This window comes from Heterocephalus glaber, unplaced genomic scaffold (assembly GCF_053883595.1).
Source record: "Heterocephalus glaber isolate CG9 unplaced genomic scaffold, H.glaber_assembly_v1.0 deba00001755, whole genome shotgun sequence".
NCBI classification, from domain to species: Eukaryota; Metazoa; Chordata; class Mammalia; order Rodentia; family Bathyergidae; genus Heterocephalus; species Heterocephalus glaber.
The window spans coordinates 398,487-417,110 of record NW_028258453.1 but is presented as its reverse complement, the minus strand read 5'-3'; the positions used below and the strand labels follow the sequence as shown (position 1 = coordinate 417,110).

At 55.6% G+C, this 18,624-nt stretch overlaps 1 protein-coding gene and 1 pseudogene across 5 annotated transcripts in view; one reads left to right on the top strand and one right to left on the bottom strand.

Moving 5' to 3' along the window:
• LOC147821252 (uncharacterized) overlaps positions 1 to 18,244 on the top strand; it is an 88,523-nt pseudogene extending 70,279 nt beyond the window's left edge.
• Positions 1 to 18,624, bottom strand: part of Grid1 (glutamate ionotropic receptor delta type subunit 1) — a 737,700-nt gene that overhangs the window by 716,921 nt on the left and 2,155 nt on the right. For all 5 annotated transcript variants that reach the window (XM_004867724.3, XM_087201127.1, XM_087201126.1 and 2 more), the window contains exon 2: positions 18,367 to 18,522. In XM_004867724.3, coding sequence (XP_004867781.1) covers positions 18,367 to 18,522 — 156 coding nt within the window. The remainder of the gene's footprint in view (positions 1 to 18,366; positions 18,523 to 18,624) is intronic.

Here is an 18,624-nt window from a genome sequence, read left to right as displayed (position 1 = left end):
ACTTTCCACGGCCACGTCTCAAGGTAACCCAAGGAGCCCTCCACATGCCACCCCCTTCCTTGGAGACCACGATGGGAGCAGACGCAGGAGCCTCCATGGGGCGTCACCAGCCAGGGAAGGGGCCGGGCCATAGCCCAAGACCTCACACCTGTTGATCACAGGCATCAGAGGTGGACAACTGCCCATCTCCTGCTGCTGCTTAGTGGCTGGGCTGAGTCCACTCGTGGCTAAGGAGGAGGTGTCTTCATGGTATCAACAGTAAGATGTGCACACCCCCAGTGAAACACAAATGGGACACAGTGGGGCACAGGTGCCCTAAGTCTCCATTCACCCCACACACAGCTAGAAACCGGGAGGGATTCGGTGACATCCAGAGAAGAGGAAGGCAGAGTGGGGATGTGAGGACACAGCAGCACACGCAGCCTGGGGGCCCAGAGGTTACTCTAGAGCCCAACTGTTACAGCTGAATGGGCCAATACAGTCCAGATTCTTGTGTATGATTAGGAAAGAAGTGCCAAGTGTACACCTTGTAGTAAGTAGCTACATTTATTGAAGACCAAAGGATGGCAGCGGGAACAGAAGGACAGAAGAGGAACCCAGGAAGAGGAACTCTCAAAGAGCTTTTATACAACTCAGGCTTCCAGTATTTAAGGGGTCAGCCACTTCTAAGCCAGGTGCCTCCCATCTCATCTTTCACTAGAACCAATAATATGCTGCCTCAGGCATCACAACCTCCTAACCTGAAACTCGATAATCAACAGAGCAGTGTCATGCCCACAGGTGAACGAAGGAAAGAGAGCGGCTCACTTCTGTTTCTGACTGTTTCACAAGCAGGCAGCTGAAGAAGAAATCCAAGCAGGTGTCCAGGGCCTGGGCTCCTCACCTGGACAAAAGGACCACTTCCCACCCACCTGATGCTGTCACAGTCCCCTGGGGGCCCAGAGCCCCGGGGCACCCCACCCACCCAGCTCTGGGGCTGGCTTTCACACAGGTACTGAAGCACAGTGATTAGGTGACAAACCTCATTTGCCAGGTAGCAACACTCGGAGTCATAACCAGGCCTGGCTCCATGGGAACATGGCTATAAATTGTTTCTGACAGTTGTGTGATTCACAGGAGTGTTGCCCACTCATCTGCACAGGTTTCGAGAGAGATCCTGACACACAGCCCGGCTGGCTGCCCAGCCACTCCCTCCCCACTACCGATTGGCCAGCAGACAGAGCCTGCACCAGCCTCACAGGAACACAGCAGAGTGTGTACAGCATGGCCACGCCTCGGGTGGGCTACAGCACCAGGCGGGCTGGGTGGCTCTGAACTTTGTGGCCAAGGAGCTTGCAGCGAGGCATTTCAGGGACCCCGCACTCGGGGTGGGAGGGCAGGAAGCCATGTCCAACCCCACAGGAGCCCAATCCTGAGACCCTCTGCTGGGCAGAAAAGGTGAAGGGGCTGTCCTATAAGAGGAACTCCCATCACTAGGCATGACCCTTGAAATCCTGGACTCAGCAGGGAGGGTCACAAGGGCAACAACCAGAGCTGCCAAGCAGGAAGCACTCCCACTAGTGGGCTGGCAGGTCCACACTAAATGACCCACAGAATCACTGCTGGCCAGCAGAATCGGTCACCTTATCCTGCTAACAGACTTTCCCAACCTTTGGGGACTTTTTCCAACTCCACATGGTCATAGAGGAGTGAGGCACATAGATCAGGTGTGATAGTACCTGACACATGATCCAGGCTGGGCCAATCAGGTTATCCCTGTACCTGGTAGCACTGATTGGTTCCTGGGTGGGCAAAGACCAAGTCTGGGCCAATCGGAGTCCTCTGAAGACCTCTCCCTCGGAGTAGATGGGGAACATAATTGCTTTTCCCCATCATTTTTTGCTAAGCAGGAAAAGTAGCTGAGGTATGGAATGAGTTTGGCAAAAAAAAAAAAAAAGAAAGAAAAAATGGAATCAGGCAGAGTCACAAAAAGATGCTTCACAGCCTGGATCCAGCCTTTCCCGAATCCCTGTTGGCAAAGACCAGGGTATGGTGGATCCTTGTCCCATGCGACTGAAGGCGCCCTGGCTGGTATCCACCTGGAAGGCTGGGGACCCCAGCACCATGACTATGGCCACCCAGCACCCCCAGGGTGCTTCCCCTGCTCCCCTTGGTCAAGCCCAGCACAAGTGTCACTGTCAGGAGCCTGTCCTGCTGTCCCCTCCTTTACTGTCTGTTCACCACAGCTGTCCGCTCGTCCTCCCTTCCTCTCTCCACTCCATGAAGTCTAGGGCTGGGTAAGAGTCACCCTATGCTCCTCCCAGCACATGGTAGGCCTGGGATGCCCTGAGCTGATGAGTACCTCGAGCAGGGCACGTCCTGTGCCCACGGACAGCCTGGGGGTGGGCCCGTCCCTCTCCTGCTACAGATGAGAAGCTCAGGAATCTTCACAGGTCCCACAGTCTGCCTCAAGGGCTGCCTCTCGCCTCCTCTCCACAAAAAGGTGAGCCCGTGCCCGTGCTGGCCCCGGCTCCCCACACAGCACTTGGCCCGGGCGAGACACCATTGAGCACCTGTAACAGGAACTGTGCACCCCATACCACCCAGGCATCTCCAAGAGCCTCCACAGTCCTGAGCTCCTGAGACACCTCAGAGCAGCCGGGGATGGCAGGGGAGGGGACGAGCAGGCCAGAGGCGTGGCCAGGCCAGGGCACCCAAGAGCCCTGCTCTGGAGGGCTGCGGCGGGCACCTGCCTGTCCCTGAGGCAGACCTGGAGATCACCCTACGCTGCCCGAAACCCTGGCCATCAACTTGCCACTCCTGGGGGGGCCGTGGTTCCCAGGAGTGGCCAGGCTGCAAGGGCTGGGCTGGCACAACCATGCTGTCAGATGCTCACCTTGGCCTCCCCGGGGAGGACAGCAGGTAGCCTGGGGGTGCCCCCTGCTGAGCACCTGGGGGGGCAGTGGTAGTGGCACATCACTGAGGAAGCCTTGAGGACACAGGAGGAGGAAGGCTGGGAGTCAGCAGCCCCGGGTCATGGTCATGTTAGGAGGGAGGTGACTGAAGAGGAGGTGCCGAGGAGCCCCAAGTGAGGGCGAGAGACAGTGCCAGGATCAGGGTCTGGCAACAGCTCAGGAGTGTTCAGGCACTCAGGGACCCAGGGTGGACGAAGCCCCTGTGTATGGCAGACATTGGGGGAGGGGGGCACCACAGGATGGCGATCCTACCCTCCTGAAGCTAGTGGTGGGGATGGGGGACAGGCAATGTGGAGTTGGCTGTCTGGACACTGACATGCTGTAAAAGCAGGGCAGCAGTCCATGGTGGGTGAATGGGGAGCAGGTGACATCCTAAACGTTCCAGGGAGGGCTCCTGAAGTACACCAGGAGGGGGCCAATGTGGCGGGGGTGGGTCAGCCACCAGGTGGGCCCAGATGGCACTGGAAGGAGCCCCTTCCAGGAAGAGACGGACGCAGGCAGAGGCAGGAGAGCCTCGATTCCTCTCCCGGGCTTGAGCCAGGACAGATGTGTACCCTGGGAAACTCGCAGGTTAAGCCATCGCTCTTGAAACCATGCACATGTGGGCTTTTTCTTTCAACACTGGTACTGGGGACTGAACCCAGGGCCTTTGTACTGAGCTACATCTGAGCCCTTCTTATTTTTTGAGATGGGATCTCACTAAGTCACTAAATGGGCCAGGCTGGGCTTGACCCTGGGATTTTCCTCCCTCAACCTCCCAGAGTACTAGAAGCATAAGTGTATGCCACCAATTTTGATAAAACCCAAAACTAGGAAGAGAGAAAGGGAGGAAGGGAAGGAAAGAACAAGAGAAACCAGAGCTCCCGCCCACAGAAGCCTGGGGGGCAGTAGGGACCTGAGGCAGTGGAGCAGAGCTGTGGCAGTGACTGGATGCAGGGAGGCGAGGGCGCAGCCCTGAGGAAAGGAAAGGCCAGCTCTCCACTCTCCACCTGCCTGGCCCACCCAACTCAGACCTCCTCCTCGAAGACAAGGACTCTGTGACATCCGTCCCACCTCAACCCCGAGCCTGTCTTGCCCGGTTCCCACAGCAGACAAACCCAGCCATCCGCCTGGATCCTCTGCCCTGGGGAGCCCTCCCAGGACAGAAGCCCCCTCCTCACACCCCTGCCTTGACCCCCAGGGCTCACACACACTGTTCCTGCACCCCTGCTGCTGGGCCCAACCCCTCTCGAAGGCCCTCTTCCCCTTTAGGCCTCAGTCCTGATCCCTCAGGTCCATCCCAACAACAAGAGCCTCCACAACACTAGGGTAAAGGGAGGAGCGCTCCCCAGAGAAAGTCCTGCTACCCAGGCACAGATCCAGACAACACACTGGTGGCCACCTCAGGATCCCCACTGCCAGCAAAGTGAGGACGGCAGGAAAGGCAGGGAGAGTGTCCTGTGTCAGTCCCCTCTTCGCTTCGGGAAGGGCCAGCTCAGCCCAGGTGGCAGTGACCTGAAGGGCCGTGCGGGTGGGGCTTCCGAAGGCAGACAGCGTCTCTGCAGCCCCCAGCGATCACTCCGCCTGAGCATCCCATCCCCACCAAGCTTCCAGAGCCCCTCAGCTCCTGGCCAGCTGTAAATGCCAGGCACGTGGTGAGAGACCACGGGTTGTGAAACCTCAGTCACATTTGTCAAGATGTGATCTCTTGCTGTGGGTGTGACATTTACATCTGTGGAGTCCAGGCCCCAGCATCGGGTGTCAGGCCAAGGGGGACCCTGTCACAAGCCTGCCTGCCCCACAGGGGAACCTTAGCCTTGTGGGCAGGGCTAGGGGGTCCTGAACAGGGTTTCCCAAAGTTCATATGCCCAAGGGCCCAGATTTAGAAACCTGGACCCCAGGATGCAGGGAGAGGCTCAGCCTTCGGCTCCAGGCCAGGGGTTACAGGCTCAGCCAGGGCCACTAATTCTAGAATTTCCATCATGGGCTGAGCAGGGAATCTGGTCAGGGCAGAAGGGAGCGCTGGAGAAGGTCATGTCACCCGAAAGCTGATGCAGGAGCTCTGCTTCACATCAGAAACCAGAGAAGGCAGTGACTCCCATGGCCACACCCACTGCTGGTCCCAGCCCCAGCGACGCCTCACCCAGGCTCGGGGTGGCGGAATGGGGAGGAAATAAAGGCTGAACCCCAGCCTCTCCCCCACACACACCCCGGCTGGCCCTCACCAGGTGGCTGTCAGGACTGAGGAGTCTTCCCCGAAGACTGACAGAACTGGGGCCACCCCGCCCCAGAGCTTGACTGGTCCCCCAAGGGTCCCCAGGGGGACGGGGACACTCGGGCTGGCCTGTGGGGCAATGGAGGCCAAGCCAGGGACCCAGACCAGTTCCTCGCTGGGCCAGTCCCCAGCAGAGTGGGCAAGGCACAGCTGTGGGACACCTGGAGAAAGGAGGTTTGCCAGAGTCAGCCTGCCCTCCACACAACTCTGGGAAACCACTGTCCCATCTAGGGCAGCTGAAGTCAGACTCAGGGTGGTCTCTCTGCACGGGGGGCAGCAGCAGCAGGTGAACCATGTGCTGTCTTCTTGCCTGGCAGTCAACCCTGGGGAACACTGACCACTGAGAAAGTCTTCTTTGAGAGCCATGAATATAGCCATTCCATAAAGCACAAGTTCAAGACCAGAAAGCACGGCTTTCTTGGCTATGTAGGCACAGGTTCAAGGCCAGGGCCCAGGTGGACACTTGGGATGGATGGATGGATGGACAAATGATTGGATGGGTGGGGCACGGGGCTTCCCTTTCTAATATTCCCACTGGGGGACCTCACAAAGCAGTCTCTCGGCTCTATCCCCTTCTCTGCACTGTGCCTCCCCTGGGCTCTTAAAACTGTTTCAGAGACAAGATGGTCCGAAGCCCACCCCAGCTTGAGGGCAGGACTTCTGTAGACATTTATTCTCCATCTTGTAACGTAACAGAACCTCCCCATGCTCATCTTATGCTGCCTTGCAGCTAATTTCCTGGATTTCTATGTATAAAATAAATCATTTAACAAAAACTCTGTATCTACAGTGTATGAAACAAAGGAAGATTTCAAAGCCCATTAACTCACAGAGATGGTATGTTACCAGGAGAATATGGGCTGTATAATTAAAACAATTTAAATCCGATTATAAAAAGACAGTGGGCTTTACTGGCTGCCACCACCTCACTAATGGAAAGAAAACCAATATCTTGAGTTTTTAAATTACTGTGAAATTATGAATTAGAACACGCATGAAGCCCCACTCCACTGCCCCATGGCACTGATAAGATGAGATGAAATACTCCTAACAGGGAGCGGAACCCAGTGTTGGCTCAGAGCTGTCTGACACCAGAGGTGTCTGGTGGCCATGGCCTGAGTTGGGAAAGGCCCTGTGACCACCAGTGGGAGGCATCTCCCGGAGTCAGCAATTCCGGGCTCTCTGCATCCTCTGTCTGGAACCACAGAGGGACAAGCACCCAGGAGAGGGCCAGGGACCAGAGGATGGCTCAGGGCCCAGCCATGGGGCCCCAAAGTGTGGTCTGAACCAGGACAGCCTGGAGCTGCAAGAAATGACAGCAACACAGCCTTGTTAGCCAGGCACCTGCTGGAAGCCAGGGAAGGAGGTCAAGTGGTCACCAAGGGCCACTGGCCAACAGCTGCTCCTGGGCCCAGGGAGCTCCACACAGGTACAGGTGCCAGCTCATGCAGTCTGGCTATCTCCACAGAACCTGGGTCTGATCCAAGGTCCCTGAGGGTACAGGGTGAACCCTCAGGGATGCTTGGGCTGGGAAGGAGCAGGCGCCTACTGAATGCATACACTGGAGAGACACTGTTGCTTCAGAATCTCAGAATGATTCCCCAGCGTCAAAGTGGGTGTTCCCACTTGACCGGTGAGGAAACTGAGGCCGAACCCCTAAAGGAACATGTGCTCAACCACACAGCAGGCAGAAGCAGAGGAGGGAGGAGCAGCCATGCAGTGCCCAAGGCATCGGGAACTTCCTACTGCCCCAACCAGCCTGTGGTGGGCCCCTCGGGGCCAGATGCCAGGGTCAGAAGGAGCCAGAGGCCTCCCAACACAGAGTCCAGTGATGCTACCTGGTGCTGGGGATAAACTGAAGCAGCAGCCCCTCCAACCCCAGCCTCTTTGGGGGTCAGAGTTCACCTACAGGATGTGATTTCCACCCCACTCCTGACACCTGAAATCCCACCATGGGGCCACAACGCAGTCTGGCAGAACCTAGTCTCTCAATGGCTTCTGTGGCCCTGCCATGTCCACCCAGCTCACCCGACACACACACACACACACACACACACACACACACACACACACACACACCCACACCCACCCATGACGGCCAGCATGGGTCTCCCTTCCCCTGCTCACCAGGTGAGACCCTGCCAGACCTGCTGAACAACCAGAGAGGCTGCCAGGACCTGCCCTACCCCCTTCCCTGATTCTACTTCCTGTTCCTGCAGGGTGAGTTCTGAGAACACCACCGGCCTTCAGCTCCAGCTCTGGGCTGTGTAGAGAGGGGCCAAGGCTAAGATATCTTGAAATGTTAGGCCATCTTGACACAAGACAGCTTATATGGTATATAATGTGGCTCTCTCTCAGGAGGCTGAGGCAGGAGGATCACCAAGTTCTAAACTAGCCTGGGATTCACAGTGAGCTCAAGGCCAGCCTGAACTACACAGCAGGCCCTGCTGTCTCAAACAAATAAATAAAGTGACCTGGGTAACCCTCTTGGCTGCCTCTGCCACACCCTCCTCTGTGGCCTCGGGACCATCCTGGAGGAGGCTCTACTTTTCCACAGGAACTGTAAGGCCTGCTGGTCTATTTCTATTTTACTTCTCTGCGAGTCAGATATACAAGCATACAGATGGGGACCAGACATATTATCAGACAGCCACTCAACAATCTACCCCTGCAGGTGCCAGTAGAGGCCTGTGGGGCCAGAGATGCAGACCTCATGGTGCTGGTGCCCACAGATCTCAAAGACATACATGGGGCGGGTCACCAACCCAGGCACAATGGTGTGCACAGCACAGCAGCAAGGAGGTGGCCTCCTGGGAAGCCCACCCAGTGAGACGGGGCAGAGAGGGTCTGAGGTGGGGGCAGGCAGCCAGGGGGCAGCAGTGCCAGCTTCTCCCCGAAGCCCGGCCCCTGGAGCCCACACCACCCACTTGGCCCTGGGCTCTCCATCTCTCTGGCTCCAGGGGCAGCCTCGGAAGGGCCCCTGAGGCATTGCCCTCTGTGCAACCTTGGAAGGCTTCCTGGAAGTGGAGGCCCTGGGCATGGGGCAGGACCTTCTGCCCCTCATCCACCAAGGGGCTTGTACTGAGCACCTACAATCAGCCACTCTGGTCACACAGCCATGAACAGGACCTTTCTCTACCCTCACAGACCAGACAAGCATCATGGATAAATTTCCAGTGTCATCGTGGCCAGGTAATGTGCCGAGAAGGGAAAGGATGCTTAGGTGGAGAGCAGCAGGTCCCTACAGCAGGCCTTTTGGAGGAAGGGGACCTGAAGCAGTACTGATCGCTGACAAGGAGCCTGATACGAAAAGCTCTTCCAGGTGGTGTGAAAGGCACATGCAAAGGTCCTAGGGTATTTGCATGTTGGCCTGTTGGAGGGGCAGGAAAAAGGCCAGCATGGCCAGAGTGGCAAGCTCAAGTGTGGCAACAGAAGCAAATATGATCAGCCTTTGTCAGGCACTTAAGGGCCTGCAGGGCCTGCTGAAGGGCTGCTTCTATTCTCAGCACAAGGGGAGCCACTGGAGAGTTTTATCAGGAAAGCAGAGATCTTCTGACTGCTGCATGGAGGTAGCCTGGAGGGGAAAGCAGAAAGCAACCACTGAGGAGGTGGCCTCAGGCGTCCAACTGGGGCTGGGGTGAAAGACAGGACAAAAGCCAGGCATTGAGGCTCAGGAATTGGGTGGGGAGTTGGGCACTGGCTCAGCTGCCAACACACACCCCACCCCACCCCTTCCTGAGCAACGCAATGGCCCCAGCTACCTGCTGCCCCAGCAGAGTTCTATGACATCGTCCTACCCACCGACACCTCTGCTGCTCACAGCACTGGCTCACAGCAGCCAAGGACAGCAGGGCCCTGGGCAGATGGCTGAGGTTACCAGGCTCTGAGCTGCCTGGACTTCAGACACCTCTGATGCGGTCCCTTCATGGGCAAAAGCTCCAGGCTCACCCAGAGCCACAGTGCTGGGCAATGCTGATGGTCATGTCCACTCCAGCTCCCGACTTTGGCAGGGCATCCAGAACAGGCAGTGAGTGTCCCCACCCCTCCAGCAGGCTCGGGTGACATCAGGACAATAACGGGACAGCCCCCTCCCAAGCTGCCCCGGCTGCCAGATGCAGCAACGCTCTCCATGGTCCTTAACACAGCCTGGCGAGGGAGCCACTTCGGTACCCACTTTGCAGGCAAGAAAGCTGAGGCCCCACAAGGTTAGTCCCTTTCGAAGTCACATCAGAGGGGCAGTGATGAAAAGCATGTGCAAGGGGAGTCTGAAAAACACAGCGAATGCTATCTTTTTTAATTTACTACAGTAAAAGACATGTTGCCATGAGTCCGCCTTAAAATACTTCTCCTGGCTTTGAACATATTTATCCCATCCTTCCTGCCACTTTCTGAAGCAGCTCTGCAAATCTCATTTCAGGAGTGACTTTATGAGGTGGGATCAAAAATACAGTGAATCCTGTTGCCAAATACCAGCTAATGGAAATGTGGGCTGGTAAAAACAAGACACTGTGTCCTCACCCATCTTAGTCACTGGTCTGGCACCACGCGACTTCTGGCTCTTCCCCAAAGTCAAAATGACCATGAAAGGTGTTATGGCTTATATCTAGATGTCCCTCCCAAAGCTTCATGTGGGTTTTTTCAGAGGTGACTGAATCTAGAGTGTGTGACGCTGGGATTAAGGGTGTGTGATTACCAAATCAGAACACTGACTGGCTTGGCACCACTCTAAGCAAAACAGCCTAGATACAATTTTTAAAAAGGGCAGAAAGAAGCTGCTAGGGTCCCTTGCTTGCTCTCGCCTGCCTGCTTGCCATGGACTGTTTCTCCTCTGTGACGCCCCTCTGCCATGCCATCCGTGCCTTGGAGCCAGCCGACTATGGACTCAGACCTCTACAAACTGTAAGCCAAATAAACCTTTCCACCCTTAATTCTGAGTGTCGAGTATTTTGTCTCAGCAATGAGAAAATTAACCAACAATAAAAGGTAAATATTTTGAATCAATAAAAGACATGGTGGCCACCCACCACACCACAACCAAAGACACTCAGGAAAGAGGACTTCAGAACTGCTTCAGAAAGTGTTAGGAATGAGGACCCACCCTCAGAACCACACAGAAACCTAGTTTTCTCCACATCAAAAGGCCATCATGTTGGAGGTCAGGACTTCAGCAAAACATTCAGCCCATGGTAGCTCTAGGTCCTCGGCAGCCTGGCCTTGCCTTTGCCAGGCCCTCTCCACACCGGGCGTCAGAGCTCAGATCCATGCTGACCGGAAAGGCCCCCGAGTGTCACAATGCATGGAGACCTCAGGAAAGAGCAGGAGGAGCAGCAGAGTAAGGTGAGGCATCTGCAGCAGCCTCCTTGTATGAGCTATCACGTGCACACACACACACACACACACACACACACAGGGCAGGGACCTCAGCCAAGCTTGCATGGGCAACCAGGGATCCAACCCACCCACCTCAACAGGTGCCTCCTCAGTGCTCCCCACTCACCACACTCCCCCTGCTGCCCAGCAGGTCTGGCCCCAGGGGAACACAGGTACCAGTGCCCACCTCAGCTCCTGGAAGCCCTTACCAGGTGCCCAGGAGACACCGAGCTGAGGCCCAGGTGCTCACAGAGCTCAGCCCCGTCACCACCCCTGCTGGTCCCAACTGGGGCTTGGTGACAGGCAGAGCCACCCTCCACTCTGGGCCCTGGCTGAGGTTGCAGATGCCCAGACTGAGGCTCGGAGAGAGGAAGCCACATTTCCTTTTTCTTTCTTTTTTCTTTCTTGCAGTTCTACAAATGTAACCCAAAACGTTCTCAACCCCAGTCCCATTTTTTTTTTTTTTTGGCAGGGTCTAAGTCTCTAAGTTGCCCAAACTGGGTTCAAACTTGCCATCCTCCTGTCTCAACCTCCAAAGACCACACAGCTAATCAGTCAGAGTTGGGATTCAAATCCAGATCTGCCTGACCCTTTCTACCAAATAACCAAATAGGATGAGGGATACACCCCTGATGGCCAGGTCTCGGCCATTCCAAGGGCTCAGAGCAGGCAAGCTGCAGCAAAATTAAAACACCACACGGTGACAGGTGGCAGGTGCTCAAGCCTGGTGCACAGATGGCTCCAGGCCACCTCCACAGGAGCCACATGGTCAGCACCAGCCTCCTCCCTGTTCTCCTGAGACTTCTGGAAAGACTGTGGCTCCGCTCCAAGCCACAGCTGCCCTCAGGGCTGCAGGGACAGGCAGCAAGGGGAAGCCCATGGCCCCTGTGGGGCCACCAGGTTCACGACACACAGCTGCCCTTCCTCCCTCTGTGGCCAGAGCTGCCCCTGCCTGGCCCTTCTGGACAGGTGCCCAGCCAATCCCATGGCAGTGCCCTGTGTGGTCACCCCTGTTTGACAAGGGAAACTGAGACCACCAGCCAGGCACAGCAGAGCAGGACTGGGAGCCCCAGAACACCCAAGGGAGGGCAACACCTCATGACCTGTTGGTCCCAGCAGAGGAGCAAGGTGGGGACAAAGCAGGGCAGGCCAGGGTCGACATCCTGCAGCTGGCCCCAGGACCACACTGGTAACAACCAACTTTCCTCCTCGGGAACCCCACATACACAATGTGCACCCAGAAACAGGCAGAAGGAGCCACCTTACCACCCAGCCACTCGGCCTGAGCTTCGGCCAGGAAACCCACTGCAAAGAATCCAGGGAACCCAGAGGCAGGAACGGTGCACACAGACCCAGCCTCCATCCCAGGTCCAGGGCCTGTGAGAGTGGCCAGCATCCTCAAGATAATGCAGGGTCCCCACCCTAGAGGCAGAGCCCACAGCAAGTGCAGAGCCACCAAGCCAGCTGCAGGAAGGCACTGGAGTCGATCAGCTGATGGAGAATGCGGCCTGGAATCCAGCTTTTGTTTTGTGTTTCAAAGTGATCTTACTGACAAACAAAATTACGTGTACTTATCACATCCAACATAATGGGAGCGTACAGTGTGCAATGGTTAAATCTAACTAACTGCCCGAAGAGTACTTAACCCAGCTAACACTTCTGCAGTGAGAACAGTTAATATCCACTCCCCTGGCATTTTTCAAGAATATAGTGGAGTATCACTGACCACGCTGGCCACTCTGCATGCACACAGAGCTCCTGCACAAACTCTGACCTGGGGCACCTATGTATCCCAGAACCAGGCTCTCCGCCCCGGTCCCACATATCCAGCCTCTGCCCCTTGTGGCTAAGAAACTTCTAGCTCAAGCTTCAGAGGCCTGGGCCTGTCCAGGCCTTTGTGCTGAGGATACAGGTGGGCAGACAGAAAAGTCGGAGTGAGAGCCCTAGGGCTGCCGGGAGGCCCACAGGAGTGAGGAGAAAGGGTGTGCAAAGAGGACAGATAGAGAAATGAGTGGGCCCCAACCAGGATGCAGTGCTGGGGTCTCACTATGTGGCCCAAGCGGACCTTGAACTCAGGGCGATCCTCCTGCCTCAGCCTCCAAAGTTCTGGGATGACAGGCATGTGCCACCACATCTGGTTTCCAAATGATTTTTTATATTTTGTTTCTTGGGTGCTGTTGCTGTCATGAGTCACCAAGGGAATTAGGGGGCTGTTTGGCACCAACAGGAAGTAGGCACTACGTAGTTTACCAAACATCTCCACTTCTCCCCCTTGCCTGGCACATAGGAAGCTGCCCTGTGACTGGTGGTGGCAATCTGGTGAGTTCTGGCCATGGAGGCAGAAACAGAAGCGATGTAGGTCACATCCAGGCTGAACCACCATCCAAGCTCTCTTCCCATCTGGCCCAGGAACTGGCACCAATCAAGCACCAGAGTGCCTTGAGGACCCAGATCCCCAGATGACCCATGATGGAATAAACTGCTGTGGCATCCCACTGCTAAGAACTGGGACTGGTTGTTACTGAGCATAACTTAACCCAGGGTGACTGATACAATGGGAAATGCAGAACAAAACCAAAGTCTAGGGACAAACAGGCATGGCTGTGGGTGGCAAGTCCAAGCAGAATCCCATTCAGGGGTCACTGGGATGGGAAAATGTGAGAAGCAGCAGTACAGACTCAACACACTGACTTGTTAGGTGAAAGCATTTTCTGGGGACCTGTGTTATCTTCCCACCACTGTGACCAAACTCTCAACATAAACAACTACAAGAACCTGGGAAGATGATCTGCTTGCCCCTATGAGCCAGGCTGAGTGCCAAGGGCTGGCTTTGCTGCCTCCAGGAGAAGCTGGGAAATGGCCCCAACATGCTGCCCTGGGCGGAAGCTGGTTAAATCCACGTGGTACCAGGAATGGGGATACCAGCATCTCAGAGCCAGCACAGGGAAAGAGGGTCCCATAGGCCTGTGGCTTGCTAACCACATACCTGGTGTGACGTGCCCATATGCCCACTGCCAGGTACCCCCTGCCTCCCAAGCTGGGAACCTCCTGAGCCCAAGACAGAGTATAGGGGTATCACGTCTTTAAAAGAAGTGTGAGTGCTCACGTGTGTGTTTGAGCATGTGTGTGCATGTGGCTGCCCACGTGTGTGTGCCCCAGCCATTCCTCTACCCAATCACAGGCTTGTAGGGGCCCGGATGGCTCCAATGTCCAGCCAGCCACAGCAGGGGCCACTCATGCCCGCTGCCTCATCCATAGCCATCTTCAGCTTTAGCAGCAGCCTGAGGGCCAAGGAAGAAGGGCCAGGTCATGGTGTCATTGGAGAACACAGGTGAGGACGTAGAGACCTCCCAGGCCTAGAGAAGGGCACAGCACTGGGTTCAGGGTCCCTCCGGCCTGCCTGTCTACGACAGAGGATGCCACCCAGCAAACAGGCACAGCAAGCCACGCAGAAGATGATGGAAGTGGAGAGAACCCTCAAGCTGACAATGTGCTCCACTACAGTGGGCACAGACGGGTGTGCCAATGTAGTAGCAGCATAATGGCCCACAAAGACACCCACGAGCTGTTGCCTGGAACTGAGAACTCGCCAGGCTAGGTGGGAAAGGAGAGTTAAGGTTTCAGACAGAAGTCAGTCTGCAAATCAGCAGCCTTAAAACAGCAAGGTCACCCTGGGTTATCCAGGGGGGCCCAATACAATCACTAGGACCCCTGGAAAAGAGAAAGAGGAAGAAGAATTGAAGGAAGGAAATGGGACAGAAGCAAGGTTAGGTGATATGAAAGGACCTGAGCCACCATCCAGGGCCTTGGAGACAGAGGGAGGGGGCCCAGCAGCATCCGGCAGCTGTAAGGCCAGGGGCCTATTCCTCCCTAGGCTTCACAGGAAATCAGCCCTACCCAGCTTGATTTGGGGCAGGGAGACCCACATCAGGCTTCTGGCCTGTGGAATCACAAGATGATACACTTGCATTGTTTTAGCCAACTAACTTCGGGATGACATCTATTTAAGTGCCAAGAGAAAACTAATCCAGCTGAGGGGATGCAAGAATAGCAGGGATGCTTGGAGCCCCTTCTGTGTCTGGGTGAGTGAGGCCACTGGCAGGCTGCAGGCTGGGCCTCCATGGAATCCAAGGTCCTCCCCAAAGCACAGGCAAGTGCTCTCCCTCCGAGCCGCACCCCGGTCTTGACCCTGCCTTCCTAAAACCCTCCTGTCCCCATGCAAGCAGCAAGGAGCCTGACTCACGCTTCCTGTCTACCTTTTTCCTTTTCTTCTGCCTCTTTCTTAAACTGCTCTTTCCAAACTGTGACAGAGCAAACCCAGCACACCCAGTAACTCTCGCCTTTCACTTGCAGACAAGACTGTGGCAAGAGAAGGCCCCTGTTCGCTCATCCTTTTGTGCACTTATATAACCTTCCACTTGAACGGGCACTTTAAAACAATACGAAATTTTTTTTACTTAACAAATTGGTATCTCTTCTTGTATCTGGAAGACAAATTTTTACACTGATTATTAACATGGACTTTGCCAGGTAAATCTAAGGTACATATTAGAGATTACAATGTCCTTGATGTGTTATTATTTACTGACTTTAAATCTCAGCAAGCACATATTTTATTAAATGCGATCCATTTTTTTCACATGGACTGACCAACTGTCTGAAAAAGGTCATGTTTGTAAGCAGCTTTTACAAAATCAGCCTGAAGAAATGACAGGTGTAACTGTCAGAACTCGCCCCCACCCCGATTCTTGTTTTCTTCATAAATACTTAATTCTGCATAGATCAACATAAATGATTTCATCTCTAAAAAACTGCACACTGGAAAACATAGGCAGCCACTAAGAGTTCAGATAGTTCACAGTGGTTTCAGAAAAAGCCAATGATATGGCAAATGAATAAAAAGGAGGATATGCAAATGATAAAAAAGGGCTCTCTGCAATCCGAGGGAGGAAAAAAGACTAGAAGGAAATGACAGCAGTAGAACTCAAAGTGCTTTCCTGCACCTTCCACATTTTTATCCAATGAGCATGCACTGGCCTCTTTCTTTTTTACATTTTTAAAGCAACACAAGACCACTGTAGCAACACATTTCTCTTATAATTGGAAGGAAAAGAGTAAAAGAGTAAAAGCTAAAAACAAAAAGGTCACACAGGGTCCTCTCTCAAGGAATTCACCCCTTCAGAAACCATGTACAGTAGCTGAAAACATCAACAGCCTTGAGAGATACTGAGGATTCGCAGCTGGGCCAGAGAATGGGAGGGAACTGGGGTTTATGAGCACCTACCACTGGCCCAGGGCAGAAGATTTATGCACGACTCACCTCATTCAATTCTCCCAATAACCCCGGGAAGCAGGTGCACAGTTACTGTATTCGAACCTTTTAACAGATCTGGACAACCTCAGAGCAGGGCTAAGACTCCCCCAGCAGGAGCAGGATTTTGGCTAGAGCTCTCCGGGTTCCAGCGACCACAATCTTCTCCCTACCACCTCTCAGACCCAAACAGGCAGCGATGCTCCAGTCCAGGGTCCCTGGAGCAAACTAGGCTCAACCAGTCTAGAGGCCTAAGCCAGGCACTCCACCACACCGAGTCTACCTTCCAATGTGGCAGTGAACATCCAGGCCCTGGAGAAAGAGACAAGGTGGCCACTAGGCAGAGGTCAGGCCGCCAGGTGGATGAGTGCCCCACAGAACACAGCCAAGGAGGGAAGTGGCCAGCTGAGTACCTGCCCACGGAGCCCCAGGCCAAGAAGGAGGCTGCTGCACACCACTCTCCCCTTCAAAGGCCCAAGGGGGCTGACTACTCTCACTCCTCAGAGGCCCCAAGGGCTGTGCAAGGTCAGGAGACAATGTAGACTTGTACCCGTGCAACACCTAAGGCAAAAGCAGGTGGCAGCTTCCACCATCATGCACCCTCTGGCAGCAGGCGCCCCAGCGACAGCACCTGGCCCCCAGCCCTCTACCCACACCACTGCCAGCCCTCAGGTGCACAGAAACTCTCACCCTCCTCCCCTTCTGAGACTGGGTCCGCCTACCAGCCTTGGAGACAGAGGACATTCTTCCAGTGATTCAAACAGAGAAACAGAGGCCTGGAAAGCAAGATCTCAACCCAAAAGAGGCCCCTTTTGGAGCTCCTTTTGGAGCTTTTTGCACCAGGACAAAGATACACTTGGGGAGTGAAGGTCAAGTCGCCCATAGCTGTGTTTCCCTTGGCTTGTCCTGATTGTTTGAATTGTTTCATTAACTGACAAGTTAAAAGTCAGATTCTACACTACAGTCCAAGTCTGGCGCTACTCATAAACACATATATGCGCATCTACACTACTTTCCTGAGGCAGAAGAGAGGCCCCTTCAGTCCCTGGGGAACTGCAGATGGGGACTGACCAGTACCAGTACCGAATGAGCACGGACAGTGGACACTGCAGAGAAGAAGGTCAACAGCAAGTGCCAATGTGATGCAGACCTCAGGCAAGGTCCCCAAGCCTGGCTCCTGCAAAGTGCGATGAGGGCACCTACAGAGGAAGTCCAGGGGCAGGAGGCATCTGGAGATGGGGAGTCTGGTGGGACATGCCCAGAGGAGGGCAGGGACTCCTCTTCCTTGCACTTCAGTGGACATCAGCCAAAGCCAGAAGAAGCAGTTCCCACTACAGCAACACCAGCCTCACCCCACTCATCGGCTCCCCAAAAACAGCACTGCAGACTCCAGGTCTGCGCAACCCCCTCTGCAGAGGTAGGCAGTCCCCACCCCAGAGATGGCCCCCAGCTTCTCTTCTGCTTCGAGCAGGACACCCGTGAGGCCTCTCTTCCGGGGAAGCCCTGCCTAGCACCTCTCTGACCTTCTGGACCACATCTACCACTGAGTCACCCTCTCCCCAGGGGTCCCAGCAGACTGGCAGCCAGAGGATAGCTCCATGGCAGCAGGAGGAACTGTTGGCGAGAGCACTCCGTCTGCCACCTTCTCCCCATCCCACCACCCTGATGCTTCTCTTGCCAGGGATCCTTGCATCCTGTTCCCCCGGAAGAACCCATCTAATCTTAGCACCCCAGGGCACAGGCTGCTGAGCTGAGCCTGTGCTTGTGGGGGACTGGAAGAGCCCTAGGCCCTGACCATGAAGCAGTGGCTTGGGGGAAGAGCCTGGCTCCCAGAGCAGCCAGGTGGGAGAGGAGGGGTCAGAGGAGGAGAGAAAAGCAGAGGGGGTGGCTGTCACGCACACCTGTTGCCCCTGCCATGGAGCCGGAGCCCAACCGACCAGAGACCAAAGGAGGTGGCAGCCCAGACGCGAGATAGGATTTTCCCGCAGCCAGACCTGGCCCAGCTCCACTTCTTTCCTGGGCAAACAGCGCCCACCTCCGGCCCAGGCAGCGGCAGAGAAACCGGCTGCTCCAAACCTAGAGGAGAATCTCGGCGGACACGAGGGCCCAGGCATCACCGAGGGCCCTGGAACTCGCTGGGCGCCCGCCAGGCTGCACATCAAGAGGGCACGGAGGGCGAGCTCGGTCGCCGATGCTCCAGGCAAGAAAGACATCGGGCTATGTATGGAAGACCAGGCGGGATGTGCAGCACAGGTCCCTGGCGCGCAGACACCCCCACCCACAAACAGGCAGGAAACAAAGACCGCCTGAGCCGAACGCCTGCGCGCCCACCCCGCAGGGAAGGAGAGCGTTTGAGGAGCCTCCCCTCTCAGCTCCCCGCCTTCTGGGCCCAGCAAGCCGCTGCTCCCAGCGAGTGGCACCAGCCACACAGGCGCACAGGGGACTCAGCTGTTCACCGAGGCTGCGCAGTTGCTCACCTTCCTGCACGGCCTGGAAGGGGTTGTTGGCCTCGATGACCTTGATGGAGTAGGTGATCTTCTCACTCTGCAGGATGTCATCGTTGAGGCTCAGGTCGGACACAGCCAGCTGGAACACCCTGTCGTCCTTGGCTGCGCTCTCCTCGAAGATGGCACCTGGAGGAGCAGAAGGGTCAAGACCCGGGCCTGGAGAGGGCCCTAGCCCTCTCCTCGGCTCAGGCGCCTCGGGACGGAGAGCCACCTGGTGGGGGGAGGTCC